This window comes from Cryptomeria japonica, chromosome 2 (assembly GCF_030272615.1).
Source record: "Cryptomeria japonica chromosome 2, Sugi_1.0, whole genome shotgun sequence".
Taxonomy (NCBI): Eukaryota; Viridiplantae; Streptophyta; class Pinopsida; order Cupressales; family Cupressaceae; genus Cryptomeria; species Cryptomeria japonica.
Window position 1 is genome coordinate 518,127,310 of NC_081406.1, and position 16,085 is coordinate 518,143,394.

General features: G+C 38.4%; 1 protein-coding gene across 1 annotated transcript in view; it reads right to left on the minus strand.

The window, feature by feature from the left end:
- Positions 1 to 16,085, minus strand: part of LOC131035270 (uncharacterized) — a 249,602-nt gene that overhangs the window by 12,648 nt on the left and 220,869 nt on the right. Inside the window, exon 7 of the mRNA XM_057966940.2 lies at positions 5,933 to 5,986. Coding sequence (XP_057822923.2) covers positions 5,933 to 5,986 — 54 coding nt within the window. The remainder of the gene's footprint in view (positions 1 to 5,932; positions 5,987 to 16,085) is intronic.

Sequence of the window (16,085 nt, forward strand, 5' to 3'; positions counted from 1 at the left end):
TAGGCTGGCAGTGGTGGATAGAGACTCACACAGGGTATTCAATATCCGGAGTTGGTGTTGCAGGCAATTTGTGGGCCGTTGGGAGCAATTCCTTGATTTTAGGGAGATTCCCTACTTTTTAGGAGGTTGCGGCAGTTTCCATATTTGAGGTTCCACCGGACCATACCATGGTTTCAGTTTCAGGAAGATTGGGTGTGTTTCCTAGTTTCCAGGAGCATCCCTAGATTTTAGGGATGGGACTTCCAGTTGGCCCATCTTGTCCGGCATCAATCACAGACAGGTGACAAAGTCAGATTCATGTTTGGTTAGTTATTTTGGGCTATTATTGGATCTATGGAAATATTTTAATATATTTAAATATTTCCTAAGTTAGCGATTAAATAAATTAAAATAAGGCTATTTATATAGCCATTTTGAAGTAATAAGGGGTTTTTGGCTTCATCTGGTTTGATATGCCTATGTGTTATAGCTCATTGGAAAGGTCTTGAACTTTGCTACATGATTCTCACCTCCCGGAGTCTTTTTGGATGCTTGAAGCTATTTATTCGCAATAAAGTGATATTTTTCTATAGTTTGACGCCATAATTGGGAAAGTGTCACTTTAATTATAAAGTGCAAGCTTTATTATTCTTTAGGGTTCAACTTGCAAAGGGAAAGGAGTTATAAGGAGATGAAAACCTAATTGATAGCATCTTTGATCATTTTGAAACTTGCGAATTTGGGAATTGCTCTGGAAGAGTGATTTTGGTCTAGGACGCAAACCCTAGGTCTGAGCTTGCTGGGACGTAGCCCTCAGCAGGAGTTGATAGTGGATTTATCCAGGATTGCACAGAGATTGTCAGAGGTAGAAGACACATCTTCTTGTCCTGAAGATTCAGCGTGCATATTGGGGGTTTCAACAGGGCGGCTGGTCTATTTCAGCTGGCACATGATTTGCAGCAGCTTCCACGCCTCCTTTGAAACACCCCTTTTTTTTATGTTGGCTTGAAGGGTTGTATTCAGCTTATTTGGTCTTCCTTGTTCGTTGCCAGTAATATTCCTCCATCTAGCATCAATCCAGATTGAGAACAGCTCCAAATAAATGTATGGATTCTTGCTGAATACAAAACTAGATTATTTGCTTGGTATGATTTGCAGTATTTTCAGATTGCTTAAGTGTTCTTACATATGAACATTGTTTACTGTTTTATTTCACAGTTGTTACTATTTATCAATTACTTTACTTCTAACATCAAAACCCAAAAAGAAACAATCCCTTTCTGCAACTTCTGTCTATTCTATAAGATCACCGAAAAATTACAAAAATATAGTATGTTTAATTAAGAATTTACAGCAGCAACAGCAAAAGGATCCATTTGGGATCTTTCACCAAACACTGTTCGGAGCATGATTTCTCTATTTGGTTCGGATGACTCTAACTCAAACTCTCGAAAAAATAAAGGCTTATAAATTGCAATGCTAAGATGAAACCCTAAAAAGAAAACAATTGGGGGTCCCCATTTGCAATGGAGCAATGTATGAAATAGGTCACAACAAGTGGTTACATCAACACTCATAAACTTCTTTCACATCTGCTCTTAACTATGCTCTGAATAGGAAAGATTTTTTGTTAGTTGCTTGACAAATAAACATCAAACATTCTTCTTTTTGTACTTTGCAAAGTGTCCCTTCAACCAAAAGATGTAACTGTTTAACTAGGTCGGCCCAAACAGCATATAAATTATTTTATTTTTTATTTCAAAAGTAAGGGTAATTTAACCAATGCAAGGTCAACCACATTTAGACTTTAATTTTTTATTGCTATCTTGGGCCCCTATATTAAGGAGCTTGGCCAACATTCACCAAAAGATGTAATGTAAGTTTGAAGCCCATCTTGTTGTCTTTTCCTTACGAAATATTATTGCTGTCCTTAAACCATCATAATATCTGCCTTATTAAATGTCGATTGCCGTTCATTATGCATCATTATCAAAGGCAATCGTTGCTCTTATTACATTATAATTGCTACTCCTTTCTTCACTTGCAATCATTCTACTTTTCACTCTCATACTGAAAACTCCTTTGACATCCAAAACAACAATCTTGGACAACTATTTTATTCTTGACATTAATGATAACGTGTCCATGCCCCTTTGACATCAATGACAATATTTCCAACAGTAAATGAACTATTAAAATAGATGTGAATAATTTCAACTTCACATTGACTAGATAAGGTATAATCCTTGTTGACTAGAAAACGAAATACAAACACCAGTCCGAAGATATAAGGGTGTAATCCAGTAACAAAGTTCCAGGATATGTAACTTAAGATATAGAGTAGTCTTTCAAGGATATCATCTACGGGCTGCATCCCTAATAGGAGATATAAGTAGAGATAAGATATCTAGTCACCAAGTAGTAGAAGGATAGTGAAAGAAGAATAGCAAAGAATAGATAGAGATAGAAAGCATAAGGAGATATAAGGGAATGTACTTAATATATTGAGATATATATATATATATATATATATATATATATATATATATATATATATATATATATATATATATATATATATATATATATATAAGAGATAAAGAGAAGTAGAACTAAAGAAGATACCCCAAAGGACATGTACTTGAGATTTAATAAACTACAAGGAATGCTAAGCGGGATCCAATCAACCTTTGAAAGATATGATCAAAGGAGATTGCTTCCAAGGTCAAGTAGTAGTGACATGGCTTCTACCCTACAACACTCTTCAAAAGATTTCACTAATGTCACAATCAAATTGGACGATAGTTCAAGGTGCTATTGCAAACTCCAAAGAGAACCCCATTCTAGACTGATCAACATTTGGAAGATTTAGTTAATCTCAGTGTAAGAAGATTAAGATAAGATAGTAGGAATGAAGAAGAGGATAATCAAGGGATTAATGAAGAGGTGCGGCCAAATAGGATGTCTTTCACAAACCAAGGAATAGAAAGAGGTCTTGAAATGACACAACCCTCGAACCAAGACCCATCCCTAGCCATATACAAAAGTAGGAAAATTGAGATGAGAGAAACACAAAAATAAGAAGAGAGAAGAAAGGAGCATAAGCAAACTACAACAAACAACAAACAGGAGATACCATGGAAAGATATACTTGGGGAAGAGTATTTTGATATCGAACTAGAAAGAGATATGGACATAGAAGACAAGCCCCAAAATTCTAATAGGAAAGAAAAGAAACCACGAAGCCAGAAATCGGTAAGGAAACCAATAACTAACCTACAATTATCAAATAATCCCAGAGTAAATTCTATCACTATGGACACGACCATTACGATCCCAATCTTTGGAAATGATACCACCAATATTGGACAGCATTGCTTCATCTTAGAATCCATATGAGAGAAGATTGGTTCCTAAGAGAAGATTATATTAATAAATTTCAAAATGATCAAATCAAGAGTTTATTTGACGAGCCAAGCCTGTTCAGATTTGTGCCATTCTAGACACCACTACAGCCATTCTTTCGGGTCACTGACGACCGCAATGCGAAGAAGAGATATCCCAAACTCAAAAAAACCTCGCAGGGCAATAGAGAAAGACACTACTAGCTGTCATGAGCCAAGCCTAAGCTCAACAATCGTTGTCTACGCAACTAGAACCATCGACTACAAACCAAAAGCAAAGATGCCAACACCCCAGATAACGACCAAGCCAGAGCCTGACAATCCTCGATACACTAGCTCCCAAACACTTGCCCACAATCAATTTGCTTCCTGAATTGGAAATTCGTCTGCATTAAGCCCATCCACTACCAAATTTGCATGTTTGTCGGCGTCACCATTCGCCTCTCTATAGATGTGACCAACGGTATAAGCATTGAACTATTGCAAGATTTCTAGAGTTGCATCCAAAAAACCTTGGAGTTTCCAATTAGGAGTCTTGCCTTTCCTCAAGGCATTAATAGTTATCAATGAGTCTCCTTCCACCTCCAATTGCTCAGTTTTTAATTCTTTGCATTTCTTAACTCCCAATTTTTAAGTTCAGATTATTATAGTTTATTTGTTCTTTATATTTATATTTTAAATTTTTACATATTAACACTAAGTTACCGGTTCGGGTTCGGATTCAGGTACGGATTCGCGGATTCGGCAAAAAAAAAAAAAAACGTGGGGACGGGTACAGGTTCATCCGTACATATATATATTTTTTAATTATATATATGTTCAAACATCAAAATTATAAATATATATGTTCACAGTTCAAACATACAATGTAAATTTCCCATACAATGATACATAAATGATAACAGATAGATCATAAATCATAAATCCATAATTGCCAATGCCAGTAAATATTCTAATATTCATATATCGTAAATGTAATATCATATTCATAATTTGCAAAAAAGATAATATTCAAGTTTCAAAATGTGAAAATGTCATGACACAGTAAAGTATAAAAAAGCATTAAAAAAATTGTTTTTATTTGTTTTGTTTTTTTTCTGACCCGTGGGCCTCATTTTCAGGAACCCACGGGCTTGGGTTCACCTAGGTCCGCCTAGGTTCGATCTGGGTCCCACCCGGGTCCTGCCCAGGCGGCTGGGTTCCCTAACCCAGTCGCCTGGGCAGGACCCAAGTCGAACCTAGGCTCGGACCAGGACCAGGCAAGAACCAGGACCCAGACCTGGCCATTTTCTACAAGAACCAATATCTGAGTATTTACATATTTTTATTTTTATTTAAAATTTACTGAATTTTATTTTAATTTAGAGTTAAATGGCATTATTGTTAATTTAATTACAAGTCTTGGTTTGAATATTGTAAATTGTTGAATCAACTTATAATTATTTATGTAGCAATTATGAGTTTATATTGCTTTTAATGCAACGAGAATCTCCTCTAATAATTTAGAAGATTGTGTTAAATGTGTATGTGTTTTTTGTGAATGTCATATACAGCCGTATCCATAGTAGGGGTCTTCGAGAATGGTTGTATTTGTATCAAATACCATTTCTGACCTTTAAATATTTTCTGTTCAAAAATCAATTGAAGGGGTGAATTGGTTGATCCCGGGCTGCACAATACATGCACTCTACTTCACCATCTTTTATCTTATCTCTAATGAAGTACTGATGAGATTCTGCATTCTTTGAACAAATATGATAAACCATATTTTCAACAGCTTAATTACACTTTCATTTTCTTGTTATTTTTACAGCTTAATTAACTTTCATTTTCTCATAAAATATGCATTGCATTCATCGTAGGCAGCTGAAGATTGGTTAAGATTCTCAAGATACCCACATACCACTCACAATTACCATAAATACATGAAAGACCATTTGAATCAAGTGGATTCAATTTAATAATTTAATGCTAGTTTTGAGAAAATGGCACTTGCATAATATTCCTCATTTTTCATCATGGAAATATTTGTTCGCACTCAAAATTCGAATTGAAATTGGAATCTGGAAATTTAAATTGCATGCAGTGAAAAACCATCAAAAAGTTCTGGTCTTAATAAAAGAGAGAAAATCAGTAATTAAGAAATATTGCCCTATGAACATGTCAAATTTAAAAGCATTGAAAAAATCACATAATACGGTTGACACAACCTATTGACGGGTGTGTGTATAGGTTCTAGTTTTCAGACGTTTTTGCATGTAAGAGAATACCATTTATTAGCAAGCATAATTCCCCAATTAATTCTCATTAAAAGCATAGAAAGTTCCAACCGGTTTCTAAAACAGTGAATATACAATTACACAGCAATAAGTAATAATGTCAAATCATATTAAATTCATACAGGACTGTTAGTTATTAATTCAAAGACTTGCTTATAATGTTGAAAAGAATGGAAAAATAACATAGCATTTAAGTTGGATTTTGACAATCCTCAAACAAAAATGAAACAAACTAATGCTTGCTTGCAAAGACCAATAGAAACTCACTACCTGAATAATGATCTTGGCACATTCATTGCAAGGAAACATTGTCACATATAGCCTCTGCAGGAAGAGAACCACAAATAAAGAAATGCTATGGTCAATAGATTCTCCAAATGGCCATCAAAGTATTAAAATTAGAGGTTAGTTGTTTTCATTTTTTAACTGATAAGCTAAAGGATGGCACCATCCCAATATCAGAGCATTTTGTTGCAGATAAAATTTTACAAGTTACTGTAACTACTGCAGTTGGACCCATGTCTGGACGTTATTAACTTACAAATTTAGTCATATCTGTCTATAATTACAAGTTAACAAAACAGGAATGCAAAACCATGATCACTGTGTGGGTTGGTTGGAGATGAGCACAACGGTGCAATACTATTTAAACTCAGTACCCCTCATTATTAATTTACCCTTAGCTGCTTATCAAATATCTTTTCATTCTCTTATGCAGGTCATGTTTAGAGACTGCTTCCATTATATCGTTTAAATGGATTGATTTTCTATACACACTCTCTGCTTATACTTTCCTGTACCATAGTTTAAAAACTCGGACTCAGCAATTACTCAGCTGATCAAAAAAAAAAAAAATCAGGACTCGACAAAAATTTGGCAATAACTCGACAAATTTATTAAATATTAAAAATGTATTAATTTCTTAAAACATGTATATTACTGAATTTATGAACCATATTACTGATTTCCTTCATACATAGAAAAAAATTAGAGTTAAATAAAACCATAGAGCAGAAAATGAATTCAAAATCTCATACATGTGAAAATCTAGTTTGAATACCAACAAAATTTATTTTATGGCAAATAAAATATTGCATACCATATATTTGCTTTCTCTTTCATTCTAATATTATTTTAGACTATGTACTACTTTTATTATACGAACTTATCAGCCTTCTTTGTCCTACCATATAGACCAAATATTTACCTTTGTACCTGTATAAACTATAAACCAGAGATTAACCTTTTCCTATATAAAAAGTTACAAACCATTAAATTCACCTATCGTGAGAACTCAGGTAATGCAATTCCCAGGGATGAAACTATCGGTACCCATATGAAACTTGATGTTTGTAGTATGTACTGCCTGGTGTCTTCTTTTGCCATCAGTCTAACATCATTTGTGTATCAAGTCAAGGTCACTGATAGCATTCTCCCATCACGTAGCGAAGTGGCTGTCTTGTGGTTGTGTTTTGGTTGACTACTCTTGTAGGGTGATCAAGATTGCCCTATTCTAATTGAAAACAATAAGGTTCCTATTGATGATGACTACGTTAATAAAAAGCAAGTATGAACCAGAAAAGGTGACAAAGATTTCAAAGTAGTAAGGTGGTGAAATGCTGGGCAAAATCCCATCAAAGTTCCTCCTATTGGCCAAAAATTAGTTGCTCTCTGTTCAAGTCCACACCATGGCAAAGACATTATGAAGGTGCACCTAACAAAGAAATTGGCAGCAGGTTAAGTATACTCCACCAGCAGTCATAAGAAAGATTGGCAAGCTCTTTAGTAAATTCTTCTTAAGTTAAAAGTCTTAAACCACAACATGTGATGTGCATATTTAGAGTGGCTAGGCCACCTATTTTCTCATGGACAATATGTTGACAAAATCCACCTGGATCATAAAACCATGGCAAATGCGCCATGAAACTCTGCCCAATTTTCATAAGGAGTGGATAACAGCTTGATAAAGTGGGCATTATACATGAAAAGAAACTTAAACACCATTAAAGCACACCAAATTGCAAAGAAAAGTATCAAGAAGTGGGCTGCATAATTGGAGAAGACTTGCCTTGGTAAATCAGCACCCAGCACTTATGGAAACTGGCAATTATGTAAGTGATCATTGCCAAGCAGTGAAAGGAGAAATAAGAACATATTAGAGTCCAAATTTCTGATGGCAATGCCAAGATACATTTCTGCTCAAACATGTTCAAAAGATGGCAGATAGTCATAAAAAACATAAAGAAGAGCACAAATTAAGTATCAATACCACCAAAAATCAAGGCAGAGACTAATAAAAGCATGGCATTGATGCAAAGCCACATAACTAAGTTCAAGCACCCTGAATTAGTGGCAAAATCTTAGATCCATGCCTCAATCACTCAAATGTAGCAATGTCCTTAGTGTTTTCCACCAAAATCAACAAGGAAAAACAGTCATGAAGTGAGGCAGACAAGTGAGGTCATTAAGCCACCAGAATTTTCCTCCAAGTGTTTTTTTCCCTTGGCTTAGACACCTATATATTCTTACCAGCAGATTGAAGTTGGCTAAAGAGTAAGAAAAGTGCACGAAAGTAAGTTATCTTCAAACATGGCAGGGTTTTGCATTGGCATTGGCATTTCTTTTTTCCACCTTGAGTTTAGAAAGCCATCTTGTGAGGGAATTCAGCCAACCTATGTTGAACATGGAGAAAATCATGAGAAGGTAGCATTTACTTATGACTCAGACAGCCTGAAAGCGAATATAAGAAAGAAAAAAAAAACAGAGACATCAAATTCAAAACCTCAGAAAGGGTTTGGCAATCATCTTCAGCACTTAGGTACCAAAGATAATTAAAGGTGATTTAGGGCAGTATTTATAGCAGTTTGACAGGATTGTTCAGCCAGTTTTAGCACATGAAAATGCATAAAGTCGGATCTTTTAATGAAAACACTTAAGAAAACCCATGTGAATACCTTTGTTTCTATGAATGATTCATCACATGTTGAATATAATTTTTGCAATCACCCAAAGCTGTGATAGAATGTTGTGCAAAATTGACCGGTGAACACCTAGGATTTCTAAACGGTAACTTTCAGCCATAGTTCCAAAACTCGCTGCAAGTCGTGCGAGTTATCCGAGTTGCCGAGCCGAGCAGACCTCACCGACTTTTTATGACTCAGACCGAGCCATGGAATATGATATATAATTTCATATATATATAATTGTAAAATTATATAATTTCAAGATTTTGCCGAGTCGTTGCCAAGTTGTAGCCGAGTCACGAGTCGAGTTGGCCTTGCCGAGTCCGAGCAATATAGAAAGGAGGCTATTCAAAAAGGTACTCTAGGTAGTGTTGACGTGTCTAAAGTCGCATTGCTGCAAACTCTATATGGCCAACGCAGAATAGAATGAACTCGCCGAGTAACCTATCCTCTCTTGAGATAAGGAAATCCCTAATGCTATTTCTGACGTTTGATCAAAGAGGACAACCTCAAGGTTTCGTTTGTCAGGTCTTGACTGCGGAATTACTCAGTGGTTTGATGTGTTTTTGCTGGAAACACAAGGGGGACTTACGATGAAATAGGCAATTGCTAGATGAGTTCCCCGAAACTTTAATGGTCTTGCTTATCAAATGGTTTCAATTGGGTTGATACTATTTTCAGCAGGACTGCGGATTCTCTTGGTAAAAAAGGGGGAAAAGGAAGGATAGAGAGAGAGAGCTACAGAAAATATAAATTTTAACTAAGATAGCAGATTCAGTAAACAGACAGACACCTCCAAATAACTAAATTAAGCATTACCAGCCATTTAAGCACAATACTTGCATCGATCTAATGCGATCTTCAAGGGAAAATTGAATTTTCATGCTATTAAATACAACATCAGAACTTTGACATTCATTCAGTGAGCATTCAATAACCGAACTAAGCATATGAAAGGTTCAAATTAACCATGCAGAAGGAAAGACAATCAGCCATTCCCTAATGGTATGAACAGCGAGGATTCTATCGGATGTTTACTTAGAAAATGCTATATAAAGGAAAGAAACATAACTGAAAATTCCAGATTAATGAAGAAGGAGACCATGCACTCACAAGGAAACTTGAAACAGTCTTAACTTTGCATTAAATCCTGTAAATTTCGCCAGAGCTTCAGCAACAATCCAAGAACTTCTTACAAAATGAGGGAAAACCAGTCCCTTAAATAGGCTTCAAAAATGGATGAATGGCCAAGATTAAATCTAAACAAATGGCCAAGATTCATCCATACAAAAAGACTACCCATACCCATAAATGGAGGGTAAATATCAGCAACTACCCCAAAGGGAGTAATAGCTACCTAAAAAGGTAATTAAAACCTATCCAAAATAATTGAAAAAGGTGCATACACATAAAGATTTACATTTAGTTGACTAGGAAGTCAAACATGACCCTTTGGCCAAAAAGTGCACTTTTCAAAATTAAATGAAAAAAAAAGGAAAAACACTTTAGGAGAGCACTTTTTCCTTTTCAGCTTCACACCCCTTTTCCAGAAATTCATCCTCACCATGCAAATATTCTTGCCAAAGGTCTCGACCCGCTGTACATTCTTTACGAACATACCCCTGGAACTTGATGCATAATTGGAATAGCAAACTGAATGGAGGCATAGGAGGATGGTGGATTTTATACTGCATGCCCTCAAGGTACTGGTCCACGTGCTTCAAACCATCTTTCCAGCTGGAACGATTACGCTCAAAGCATAACATGTCTGAATGGAATTGACCAGCAAAACTCAGGTCTTTAGTGGAATAAGTGATCCTATCCGTCCCTAGCCTCTCTTCCCAGTCTGGCTATATTACATCATCTGACAGGTCATTTTGCCACCCCGAGACCATTGATCGGAGGATCGTCTTGCCGAGTTCCTGCATGCCTTTCAGAATTGCCTCGCATGCATCGTTTTCTTTATCAATAATTTCTCTTGTGTCATTCTTCATGGTGATAGTCCAGTACCATTCCTTAAGAGTGCTGATGTTATAAGGATCTAGGATGGCGGACAATGTAGGAATCTGTGCATGGGTCCAGAAGAGAGCTCTCGTGAGGGGAAGAGTAGTGGCAGCCACTTCATGCATTCTAAGGGATTCCCTCTTTACCTCTAATAGCCGGACCAGGGTGGTCTCTCAATGGTGAGGCATCTCTTTTACTTCTACGAGGATTCGTTTTCCCCTCCCTTTGATGCCTTGTATCCATTCTCTGACGACCCTTGCAGTATCCCGTACTCCTTCAAATTCTGTTGTGGTCCTTTGTGCCAATGCCATCGGGGGAATGTGGGATTCGGAAGCATTGTGTAATGGTCTCAGGAGCTTATCAATGTATCCCTCTACCTGCTCAACACGAGACCGATACATGTTCTTTTCAGCTGTTATTTCTTCAAGTTGCCTAAGTATGTTCTGTACTGAATCCTTGAATTCCTCCTTTTCCTGTTCCTTAGTGGCTCGTCCGATGGGGACAGTCGTGATGCTATAATCTGCCAGTGAAATCTGATCTGCTAGCTTGTCTACAGGCGGGGTGGCGATGTGAAGAGTACAGTTCCTTTGCTCATCTTTGGTCATTCTGGAATATGCCTTGGGCTTTTTCTTCCCCTTGGCTTTAGCTTGATCTATACGTGAGAAGATGTCCTCCAAATCGATGGGTGGCTTTGTGGCGGCTTTGCGCTGAACTTGAGCAATTAACCATTCTTGAGGTACAGTCTGGGCTGATGCTATGGTTAAATTTGCACTCTGTTCTTTGATGTTTTCAGTCGCCTCATCACAAATCTCCAGCTGCTCGGTTACGGGAGGAGTGGAGGAGGTGTCAAGCTCTTTGCTTGCAGCAGAGTTTTCTCCCACTTCACTGACCAATTGTTTGGTGCCTTCGTGTGATGGTTGCTCTTCAGTTTTTTCGAGCTCACGAGTCTCCTCTGTCCTTTGCTCTCCTTCAACGGTAGAGTCATCTTTAATAGCATTGTGGACCAGCAATTCATGGCAGCTCTGTTGGGTAGGTTCATGTACTTTGATCCCCTGAATGGATGGAATCTCTCCTTCCTCAATTTGGTTATTCGGCTCGGCCGATTCAATGACTCTTCGCTCGGCGTCTAGCATGTCGGGTGCGGGAGGGTCATCAACTCCAAATGCATCAATATCGCTCTGGGAAGGCGAAGCAAGGATATAATCTAGTTCTGCTACATCGTCGGACGAACTGGGGTCCTTTGACAATGAAGTGACCTCTAGTCTCCTAATGGGAATCTTTTCCCTTCTTGTTCTCTTGGATGTCCGAGTTCCTCTGCTGGCTTTAGCCTTCTTCCTTTTCTCGGGCTTTTCAATTTCTTCCCTAGGTGCACTGGAAGTTCCCTCATCTTCGGAGGACTGAGAATCAAGGCTACCCATTAAGTGGTAAGTGAACTGGACTCCTTCATGAATTAGTCGTTCAATTTGCTAATGCAAACATTGGTCTGTATATCTTCCTGGGGCTGCCATGACTGCCTCAAAATCAGTGATTGGATCCTGCAACCAATCAACACCCGGCAGAAGATGTCATACTACCTCAAATTCCCGGACCTGCAGGCAATTTCCTGGACCTGCAGGCAATTTCCTGAATCTGTGAGTTGATCTGGGACCAAACAATATTCATAGACTTGCATTTGTTGCACACTCAGTCTCGAATATTCATGCCTTCGGACCTCATAGTCATCAGAGCAATTTTTCCAATAATCTTCAACTAATTCCTTTGCTCTATACCGCCTGCCATAGGCTCTCTTTGCCAGATTGTCGTGATCGAAGCATTTCCTTGGAAAATGCTCCTGTAGGCCATAGGAGGCCAGCTCTGCGAAGGATTCCTCTGCTTGGGTGGGGGTCTTTAGATGGACATCCCGGTTGCCAATAATCATGGGGAATGCGAATCCAACCTGCTTGTTGTCTTTGAGTAAGATGCCAGCCGGACGTGACTGCCTTGCGACCTCCATAAGAACTATCTTGTCAGTTGGGTACCGTGGAAGCCGAAGAGGGGCACCATCAAAGCCAGCCATCCGGATATAGGAGAACCTTGGGAACTAGATGAACTAGGCTTCGTATCTCTGTACTAGAATAGTAGCTTGCTCGGAGAGCCTTATGTGTAATCCTCCCTGCATTAGCCTAACCAGGCGCATTGTGAAGGCGTCATTGACGCGCTCATACTGGTCAACTGCATAAGCCGGGTTGTTCTTTTCCCTCTGAGCTATATCCTGATAGTGAAGTTGTGGGTAACAATCATATACTTTTACTTGATAAGGTCCATTCCCAATTTCACCTTTCATTATTAAACCTAGCAGTGGCTGGTTCCTGGCAAACATATAGGCCAAATAAGAGGTCATAGTGAAGTACTTCTTAGTCTCAAGTTCAATTAGTTGAGTGTGGATGTTGTCGCTTATAATCTAGGCCCACTCAAACTTGGACTTCCCAGCGAAGACTTGCTCTGTGAAATAAAACATCCACTCTTCAAAGTAGTTGGATTTGGGAAGTCCCATAACCCTGCTGAGCAATGTGACCATGTCCCCATGCTCATTGTGAAAGTCACTTCTTGGGGTCTTTTTCCCGATTCTGACGCTTGGAGGTCTTCTCTCCTTGTACCACTCTTCATTGATCAGTGTTCTGCATCTGGCAGGATTCATATCATATGCCCCCTGCGCTTCATCTATAGTCGTGGCCGTGGGATTGTTCGGGAAGGGAATGTCGAATGCGTCGCCAATGGCTTCAGGAGTGAAATTAGCAAGGACCATGTCCTCGAGGAGTACCAATCTAGAATCTAGTTGGTAATGCCGAGCAGCCTCCACTACTAACTCATAGTTTTGCACTGTTGGGGGAAATCCTATTGCTTGGGCGATGCCACTTTCCATCATCTATCTAGGCCTACCGTAGGCATTAGGGGAGAAGACTCGGCTCCTGAAATCTTGGATATTGATATGGCCTAGGTCAGTATCAACGACATTGTCCCAGACACTGAAAAAATTTTGACTCCCTCAATCCCCCTCTTTGATACTGGTACTTCATCCTTTCGACTCGACGAGGGATATCTGATTTGGATGCTTGCGATGTCTCGGCTGTAGCAAGCGTCTTTGATGATTCTACCACTGATTTAGGCATTTATCCTGCACAACCGGACGTGGATTATGAGGCGATAAAAGGGAAGTAAAGCGGGTTAGATAAAGAATATGCCAGCATTCAAGGATTAATTCAAAAATTGAATTGGAAACAGCATGATTTCGTTAGCTAAAAGCTTGATTGATTTAAACATGAATAGTTATGAAGCTTTCGACTGCGGATTTATACTTAGGCATTTTCAGGATCAATTTTCAAAAATGGATAAAGCTTGAGAAATTTTCCTAAGTTTGAAATTGCAATTCCTGGTTAAATCTTAGGAGTAAATTCTGATTTCGATTGCTTTGCATGACGCCTTATAAACGGAAAGATGCGACTTGAAGACTTAAGCATTTTAATCAATTTTTTGCACAGACATCCATCCAATTTGTAAATATTTTAGAGGATTGAGAAAGGTAAAGTGTACTTACCTGGTGAAAATGGATGGCGAGAATTTGCACGATTTGCCCTGCAAGAATGAGTGGGAGGGTCTACAATTTTGAATTTCAATAGTCAACTTTTAATTCAAATTCTCGTGCCCATGGTTTGAAAGGTAAATGCAGATTTAAACACTTAGTCATAGCGATTTTTACCTTGGGTGATTTGCAATTTTAACTTGGGTAACTAGTTGAAACGCGATTCTGAAAAGGGGTTGCGGATGGCAAATTTCGGTAAATTGGAGAGCTTTGAAAACCATTTAAAACTTTAAACCTTCTTTCATAATTACCCCAAATTGCGATTTTTGGCGGTATGAGAGTTTGGAACGATTGCAATGTTTAGGAATCGAGATTTTCTTGCTACATGAACTTCGGCATTTTGTGTGTTCTTGCAAACTTTTAAAAATCACGGCACTTATGCCCCTTTTCCGGCGATTTCTGGAGAATTGGAGGGGGGGGGGTTTCACGTAGAGCTTAAAATCACGATTTTGCCTCATCGCACGATTTCGGGGTTTTTGATTGCCTTTCGAACTTTATTTCCATTACTTATCTTCCACAATGCGGTTTTCAGAGGTTTTGAAACTTTGGCATTTTGAGAGCTATTGCAAGTTTCTAGAAAATCGCGATTTTCCTTTGTATGGCGAATTTCGGCTATTTGGACCATTTTGCCAACTTCGGCGATTCAAGGGGTTTTGCAAACTTTTAAACCTTTTGACATTTCGCTCTTCCGCAATATTCTCCTCTTTCGCAATTTTCGGCACTCACGAGGTTTTGCAAACTTTGGACCTTTTGATCGTTTTGTCAATTTCAACGACTTCTAGTGTTTTGCCAATTTTCGGACCTTTTTACCGTTTTGTCAATTTCGGCCCTTTTGGCCATTTTGCAAACTTTTAAACTTTTGACATTTCGGCCTTAAGGTCCGAATTTCGGCCCTTTTGGCCATTTTGCAAACTTTTAAGCTTTTTGACATTTCGGCCTTAAGGTTCGAATTTCGGCCCTTTTGGCCCTTTTGTCAACTTTTCCAATTTTCTGGCATTTTGGCCTTAAAGTCCGAATTTCGCCCCTTTTGGGCATTTTTGACAACTTTGGCATCTCGAGGCACTTTAAAGATTTCGCCCCTCTTTTACCTTTTAGCTGGCGAAAATCGCCATTCATTCGAATCTCATGAATTTGTAAAAACAAACATCATGTAATCTCTCTCATCATTCCTATGCGAAAAATCGACAACTTTGGGTCCTCATGCGACCTTCAGACGCGTTGTTCTTTACTTCGCGGACTTCGCCAGTCTCCATCATCCTATGCCTATTTGACGCGTTTTTACAAGCTTAAACAATCTCTTGGAATTCGTGCCCGAGGGCTCAACTGACCATACGGATCATCTCACAGACTGATTGCGGGCTCGCTCGAAAGGACGCGAGGGGCTCTACGCAGAACTCAACAGGACGAAGACGGAAAGGCCCAAAAAAGGAAGGGGGACCCTGTCGGCGACAGGGAGCGTGTGCAACGCACAACAGGTAGTAACATTAACAGAGGTATTATTAAGCCATTGCCCAAAGAAGAGGTCAGATCAAATATTAAAAACTCAAAACAAATTACATTACTTATTGTCACATATAAAATCTTTGCTAAGATCTTCGCTCTGAAACTAATTGGTGTTTTACCAAGGATCATTAATAATACCTAGATAGGGTTCATTATAGGCATATATTCTTGAGAATCTAATTACCAATTGGGATGCTCTTGAATGAGCTAGGATATCTGTGCAAAATATTGGGATGATGTTATTGGATTTTGAAAAAGCATATGATAGAGTAGAGTAGTCTTTTATTGTGACGGTTTTAGAATCCTTTAGTTTTCCTTAGCAATTCTATAAGAT